The following is a 7613-nucleotide window of genomic DNA, read 5'->3' as shown; positions in this document are numbered from 1 at the left end:
TCCCCCCCCCCCAGCATCTCTAGTTAAAACCCCTCTTCCCCAGCTTGGCAAGCCTATGACCGAAGATGCTCTTCCCCTCCTCTGACAGATGGACCCTGTCAGCCCCCAGCAGACCAGGTTTCTCAAAGCAAGTCCCATGGTCTAAGTAGCCGAAGCCCTGGCTGTGGCACTAGTCCGTAACCATTTGTTGACTCGCCAGATTCGACTGGCCCTTTCCAACCCCTTCCCTTTGACCGGCAGGATTGATGAAAAACCTACCTGCACTCCCGAGTCCCTTACCATCGCTCCCAGGGCTCTGTAGTCCTTCCTGGTAGTCCTCAGACTGCTCCTGCCTGTGTCACTGGTGCCCACGTGAAACAGCAGCAGCGGATAATAGTCAGTGGACTGTTAGGAGGCTTGGTAGCCCCTCAGTGACACCCCTGATGCGAGCCCCCGGTAAGCAGCCCAGCTCTCTAGAGAGCGCGTCCAGTCGGCAGATGGGTGCCTCCCTACCTCTCAGAAGAGAGTCGCCTACTGCTATCACCCGCCTCCTTTTCTTAGTTGCGCTGGTTGTTATACGGGGGGCAGATCGGGCTGCACTACTCAGCTCCAGGGTTTCCAATTCCTTCTATTCCAGATGGCGAATAAGAAAAAATTTTTGGGTATACGGACTCATAGTTATGAACATCTTTTTATTACTAGAACCAACCACATTTGGCCTGGGAGTCATTAAAGTTGGGTCAACATGAAGCTTCTTTGTACTGTTTTTACGATCACTTACTCTACACATGAGTGAATTACGCAGATGATATGTAGTTCTAGTTTCAAAAAGTGATTGTACTTGCTCTAAGAAACTTGTTAGGACTTAGTTGGAAATTTGTATCAAGATATGATTATCCTGGGAAGTTTAATATCAGAAAATTTGAAGGAAGCAGTATGTGGAGCCAGTCACTCTGAGACTCCGACTTTCTGAGACTCTGACTTTTGTTCAGGAATCTCCTTCAAGTGAAAAAACAACCAGTTGGTTACCATGCTACCTCCCATAGCGTTTCCATTTGATATGAAAAAACATAGTAATGTGTTGGCTCTGAAGAAAAAGATACTAAAGGGAACAAAAGATGCTTGCTTTCCTCTGATTCTCTTGAGATGTACAGAATTTGAATAAACAGCTAAAGCACTTCCATACTATTTTATCTAGACTCTGGACTGCATCTATCCTTTCAGTCAGAACATTACATCTGATGAAGACTGAATTTTCTTTTCATGAACCACAGAAGTCAGGTCAGATATGCATACTATTTTGCTCACTTCCATCAGAACGTTTAGCATAGGAAAATCCCCATTTAAGTGACTGAGGAAAAACTTCAAACCGTTCTATCACTCCATTTCTGAACAACACACAAATACCCACCGTCACGGCTTGGTTTTACCATCAAAATTGAAACATGGAAGCTACATGATCTGTATTTAAAATGCAGTTTCACACAAACGACTTAAACAATTGCTCACTGCAGAGGAGGGGAGAAGACATTTTATTTTAACCTGGCTTCTAAGAGATGCTAACAGCAGTTCAGTTTGCCATCAAATATTGAACTATTCCAACAACAGATTTGACCGAAGCGGTTTAGCAGCCTGACAGCCCAATTGCTTCTGATGTAAAAGCTTTGCAGGGGTCTTCTTTGCACTAGGAATCTGGAAAAGCATGTCTTCCAGTGTGCACACAGTTACCCGTCCTGAAGCTTGTAGTTTCGTATAAACCTCTCCTAATTTGGCAGAAAGGTCGGGGTTTTCTTCCATCTTTTCCCTGACTGTAGCCAGCTAATGAGGAGAAAATGACAGACTGTTACAGTTCAGGAAGTGAAGATCTCAGTCAACCATACTGAAGACATGCAATCACTCAAAGAAGAAAAAAGTACACAACATACGATATGTGGCTAACACAATGACTCATAAGAATAGGATTTTACACAGCACACATTATACATCACCAGACAATGGTGGAAATGCACTGGATACCTATTAGAGAGAGTTTATTAGGTTTAAAACTTCCTCAAAGTTGTACAGTTCTATTTTCAGTCATAGTACATACAAACACAATTATTTTCATTTAAACCCAAGAAACATAATCGCTTCCTGGAATCTACTTCCAGATCAGCACAATTCTAATTATTATTATGTATCACACTAAATGTACACTACAGTACCAATCAATAAAAGTCAGACTATAGAACACATGGAGTATGAGCTCAAGTATAAGTAAATCTCTTAAAAATTGTTATTGATCCTTTAGTGGAAGGAATGGGTTAGGACTGATGCTTAGTCTTCTTAGGGACTGTTACAAATTTGCCAAACAAAACCAAAATACAACATTGACACATGCAACATTTATTGCAATGAACTTACAAAATGAAATGCTGCTTAAAAGAATTTCTTTTCAACATAGCAGTTAATATGCATGGGCTATGTTTTGAAAGGTACGTCCCCCTTCTACCTCGTATTTGTTATTTTACATATCAGTTATTAATTGCTTATTACGCAGCAGTGAAAGGCTAATTATTTAATTATTAACACAGTCTTAAAATATCTTGTTCCATAGACATGTTCAAAATGAATACACTAATAAGCTTCAGGAAAAGCAGCAGCAATGCTGCCAAGCTGATAGGGGTACGTATGTGCTCTGAAGGAAGCCTTCTTGGTGATCAGTACTGTAAAAGCTGTTTTTTACAGTAAAATAGGAAAAGCTATTATTTCCCATATCACACTTCCCTGTATAACATCACAGGTCTTTGCAAATATTACCAACCTAACAATATCACTGTGATAGGAACTTTATTCTCATTTTTACATCAAATGAAAATAGCATAGAAGGCAAGGGATTAAATTATTTAATGCCACTAGGGAACGCTTCATCTACATTCAGATTAAATTTGAGCTTCTAAGAGCAAGATCCACAACACAAAAAGGGAAGTGGACAGCTAAGGGCTTTGTCCAACGGTACAGAAAGCAGCCAGCTGCTTTGGCATCTGAAAGGATCAGAACCCAAACAACTTCAGTAGGGTGAACTCAGGCACCTGAAGTTCTGTAGCCGAACCACCATCATCATGGCTCGGCCAAGCACTGTGGACCTCCTCTCATTACTGTATACTTACCACCTGCTCAGAAAACTCAATTTTTTTCACAAAGGGAGGAGTATCTACTTCCACTGCTGCCTCTAATGTCTTTATTACTTCTTCAAGCGAACCAGATCTGAGCTGGACAAGAACCTTAAAAACAAAACAAAACCACACCACACAATAGTACTTATCATCAGAATGCAAATTTTAAAAAAAGTGTTTGGGGAAGACATGAAGCAAAGCAGGACAAAATACATTCCTAGATAGTGCGCTGATAAAAATGCATTAATCATGAAGAAAGCAGAGAGAATGATCAATTTCCACAGAGGTTTGGTGTTTTTTTGCAGCTGGGACCTGGAAAGGAAGGGTGGTCCTGGAGGCAGAGCTCCTCTGATGGAGCTGCATTAGCTGTTCTTGAATAAAGTGGTTTTTTTCCATAGGTTAGACAGGTCACTTACAGGGCACATGCAGTAGACTTTCTCTCAGGTTGCAGACCATGCAATTAAAGACAAAAATTGTTGTATGTACCTATGTGGTTACAGTTCATAGGGCTGAAGGAGGCCTGAAGTGCAGAGCTTCAGTGCCAGAGCACAGCTAAGGAAGGCATTTACTTAGAGCTGTGTTTTTTTAAATCCCTTGTAGCAAGAAAACAAAAAGTCACAATGTCATAATTAGAAATTGTTCACAGGTCTATACTCACGGATGTAGAACTGGTCTACTTTCCATTCTCATCTATGGTAGGAAGCGATTTTAAAAAATGGGGTAGGGTGTTAACAATTCAGAATGTAACTCATCCAACTGACAGAAATTGTCTGTTGGCTCAAAAACAAGCTCAGCAACAGTACTGATACACGCCTGTGCTACTAAGAAGCTGGCCTTCTGTTACTTTGCACGTGGGAGTTTCTTGTCCAGTATAGCATACTTCTCTGCAAGATTCTAATACAAAGCAAGCATACTTACTTTAAGATTATTGTATAGTTTGTTCTCCGTTTTCATTATCTGGGAACAATAAAATTTGGCTTGCGCTATATCATTCTAGGAAGGAATTATAAATAATAAAAAAATACGGTTAAACATGTGTGACACACTTTGACAATAAAAGTTCAAGAAAAACAACAGTCATTCACAACTTTTCAATGAATCACAAACCAGCATCTAGAAGCCCTTCACCAAGACCCACAGACTCCAAGCGGCATCCAGCCTGTGAAAGGAACATCCCACACTGGAGTTCCCATGTTAGCACATCAGACAGTACTCCCTGACTCAGATCTGCAGGGAAAGGAAGCATGTAACCAACACTGAGCATGAGAGCACCTAAAAGATAAAAGATCTACACACATGCTCAGTTTGGCACATGTCAGAGTACTTAAATGAAGTGCAGCGTACATTAATGTGGGTATTATCCTTCCCACCACTTTTAACCTTTTGGACATACACATTTACAGTACTGTATCTATGCCATCGACTGATCTGTATAAAGAGTAAATGTTACACTGACATTTACTAGACCAACCACTGTTACTTGGGATCAAGAAACATCTTACTCACAGCAAGATGCACTGTCAAAGATCATGCAGCTTAAGGAATAGTTAAGTGTAATGTGGAGCATTCTTTTTGCAAAACAGGAATATTTAACTGATTTTTACATAGAGCAACAGCATCAAGGATATTTCATGTTGTTTCAGAGACAGAGATTTTGTTTTTTAACCTCAATGCCAATGAGAAGCCTTGTCATGCCATCATGCACATGAATACATTAATTTCAATAATGCTACTGTTCAGTGTCTCTGTTTACAGAGACAGTATAAAAAAAGACCACAGACTGCATAAGAAAATTTTAACAGTTCTACTTCATTCATTCAAATCTGTGAACAACACCAAATCGCTAGCTCTTACAGTGCCTCTGACCCCTGTTTAGACATGAAACAGAGAAGGTTCAGAATTTCCTCAAGCTGTATACACAAATTAATGGCAGAGGAAATACTAGACTTTAGAATTTCCTAATTGTTATTCTCCTGCTCAATCTTTCACCCTGTACTGCCTCAGAGCCTCTTCATATGAGTGCTTAGGCACATGACATATATGAAAACCTCCCCCTGAAGAAACATGTTGTGGAGAAAGACAGGCCATCCCCCAGGCAGTAGGGAAATACACATCATAGCCTTTGAGTTTGCCTCCCAAGATAAACATTTTAAAGAGGTGATTGTGCAAATATTTTAAATTATCATTTTAATTCTATTTAAAGGAAACCATCACTAAATATCAGTATCTGCAGGACTGGGTCCACGGTGACATCAACCTGCTGGCCCAAGTCTCTTTCATTTTCTAAAAATATTCTATATGGCATTGTCACTAGCACAAAATATCCATGCATTAGCCTCAAGACATATGTTTAGATTTCAGAATTTCCACATTTACTTTGTGTGGGAGTTGTCTATAATTCTACTCTTTCAGGGGCCTGAAAGTTCCAGTAGTTGAAGTTATTTCATAGATCAGTTATGCTTCCTCTATGTTAGCTTCCTTTCACTGACTATCTTACTACAATAAAACTATAGAGATTCAGGCACAAATCAAAACAAAAGGTACTGTACCTGCTTCAGAGCAGTTGCCACAGCAAAGCAGAACACTCGTAGTGGTAATGTGTCACCTTTTAACTGTGCTTCTTCAAGCAGTTTCGCTGAGATTTTGCAAGACTCCAGGCTGTCCTGCATAGAAATTTCAAACCTAAGTTGCACTTGTTATTCTTGTGATCTGAAAGGACTGTAGGCAATTGCAATCACATTCAGAAGGCATTCAGAAGTCAACATACTGTAAGATCACCAAGGCAATCCGTATCCGAACCCAACCAAGCAGATTTTGTGCAGCCCTTCTTGAGAAACACAACATCAAAATACAATATTCAAAGCTGCAGAGTTCAGAAGAGGGTAAAAATAACTTCCATTATTTTAACAACTAAGCCTTGCCCTAACTGTTTTGGCTTCTACAGGAGACAAAACAACCCCGACAGTATGCTAAAACTAACAGACACTTTCCGTTCCACTTTCCAATCATTCCCAAATCAGGAAGAAAGCTGACTTTTTGTCCTTTCTTTATTCTAAAAGCTACATTAGATAGTTAATGAAAATCAATGTTTTCTAAGCATTGAACTACTCAGCACCATTACACTAAAGAATCTATGTATGTGCAAATTTCAACATTCAGCCATTTCTAGCCTCTCTTATGGATTAAATCTTGCAAGATGTTTCCAAAGTTACTCTAATATGATAGCTTAGACATTTGCCTGTTTTCCAACACAGAAAGCTTCCATTATTGCTGAGACAATTTTCAATAGGAGCCTATAGTAAAAGGCAATGAGTTTACCTGTGTGTCATTTCACAAACCACCAACTCTCAAAAACAACGCTCCTCACACTGGACATTATGAGTAGAGCTGACTGGACCCCAAACAAAATAATACCTGCCAAACTTAAAAGGTGGCAGGTAACAACTGGCACCACCATGCAATATGGATAAGAGCCTTCACATTCCTTCCTAGTATTTGGTGTTGATTTCTGTTTCTACTGTTCAGAGTGTCATTCCTGCAAAATACTGGCCGTGATTTAAGGGATAGGATCATCCTTTGGGTTTTTAAGGGATGCTTTTCCATGCCACTGCTGAATGGTCTGCACAGCTTGTGAAAATACCTTTTAAACCACATGGTTTAAAACATGTTCTTTGAAAATTTAGAAACATTCTGACCACCAGAAGATTGATTATTATTACATCAATATTTTGCTGTCATCAAAAGGCCTATAGCCCTTTCCTGCACTAAAAGAAGGACCATCTGTTACCTTAGAGGATAGCAGTACCTTGCAATGATTTAAAACGTCCCAGAAGTGTTTTAGAGTTGACTTCTAAAACACTCCCGTACAAAGATAAACATTAATTCCTTTGTTTATCCACTAGCAATAATCTGAGCTTTAAGCCTTGTACATTTTTCTGTACTGGTTTCTGTCATGGTTATTCAAAAGAAACCAAGAATTAACCTGGTAAAAATCCAGCACTGTTCTTAATGATACCAGCACCATTATTTCCAGTATTCAAGTCGTGTATCTGGAAGATATTTCCCTTCAAGATTTTTTCTGAAGTTTCTTCTGTTGCATCACGAGCAAAACCACTTTTGAGCTTCATGGTTTCTCCTCCTACCACTAACAGCTGAATCAACAGATTAAGCTTTTGAAAGAGCTCCACCTAATCTTCTTTAGTGCATAAAAGGTTAATACAGCTTATTCCCCTATTAATAGTATTTTACCATAATGGAAAAAAAACCCACAAATTTATTGTGGCTGTTAAAACAACTGGGTGACAGTTTAGAATCATTTCCCCTCTATTTTTATCAATTCACTAAATAAGTAATGATAGGCCAGATTCTCTACTGAAAACACACGTAGGGCTAGAAGCAGTAGAAAACAGAAGTTTCAGGAACCTCCTCCTGTTGCATATAGAATCATAGAATCATAGAATCATAGAATCATAGAATCAT

At 39.3% G+C, this 7613-nt stretch overlaps 1 protein-coding gene across 1 annotated transcript in view; it reads right to left on the bottom strand.

Moving 5' to 3' along the window:
- Positions 1-655: 655 nt before the first annotated feature.
- PTCD2 (pentatricopeptide repeat domain 2) overlaps positions 656-7613 on the bottom strand; it is a 16690-nt gene continuing 9732 nt past the window's right edge. The window contains exons 6-9 of the mRNA XM_009327227.1: positions 5684-5797; positions 4053-4127; positions 3129-3242; positions 656-1797 (exon numbers count right to left, since the gene is read on the bottom strand). Coding sequence (XP_009325502.1) covers positions 1573-1797; positions 3129-3242; positions 4053-4127; positions 5684-5797 — 528 coding nt within the window. The 3' untranslated portion in view covers positions 656-1572. The remainder of the gene's footprint in view (positions 1798-3128; positions 3243-4052; positions 4128-5683; positions 5798-7613) is intronic.

Source organism: Pygoscelis adeliae, unplaced genomic scaffold (genome assembly GCF_000699105.1).
Source record: "Pygoscelis adeliae isolate BGI_AS28 unplaced genomic scaffold, ASM69910v1 Scaffold26, whole genome shotgun sequence".
Taxonomy (NCBI): Eukaryota; Metazoa; Chordata; class Aves; order Sphenisciformes; family Spheniscidae; genus Pygoscelis; species Pygoscelis adeliae.
Note: the sequence above shows the minus strand (reverse complement) of the source record. Positions and strands in the feature narration are given on the sequence as shown.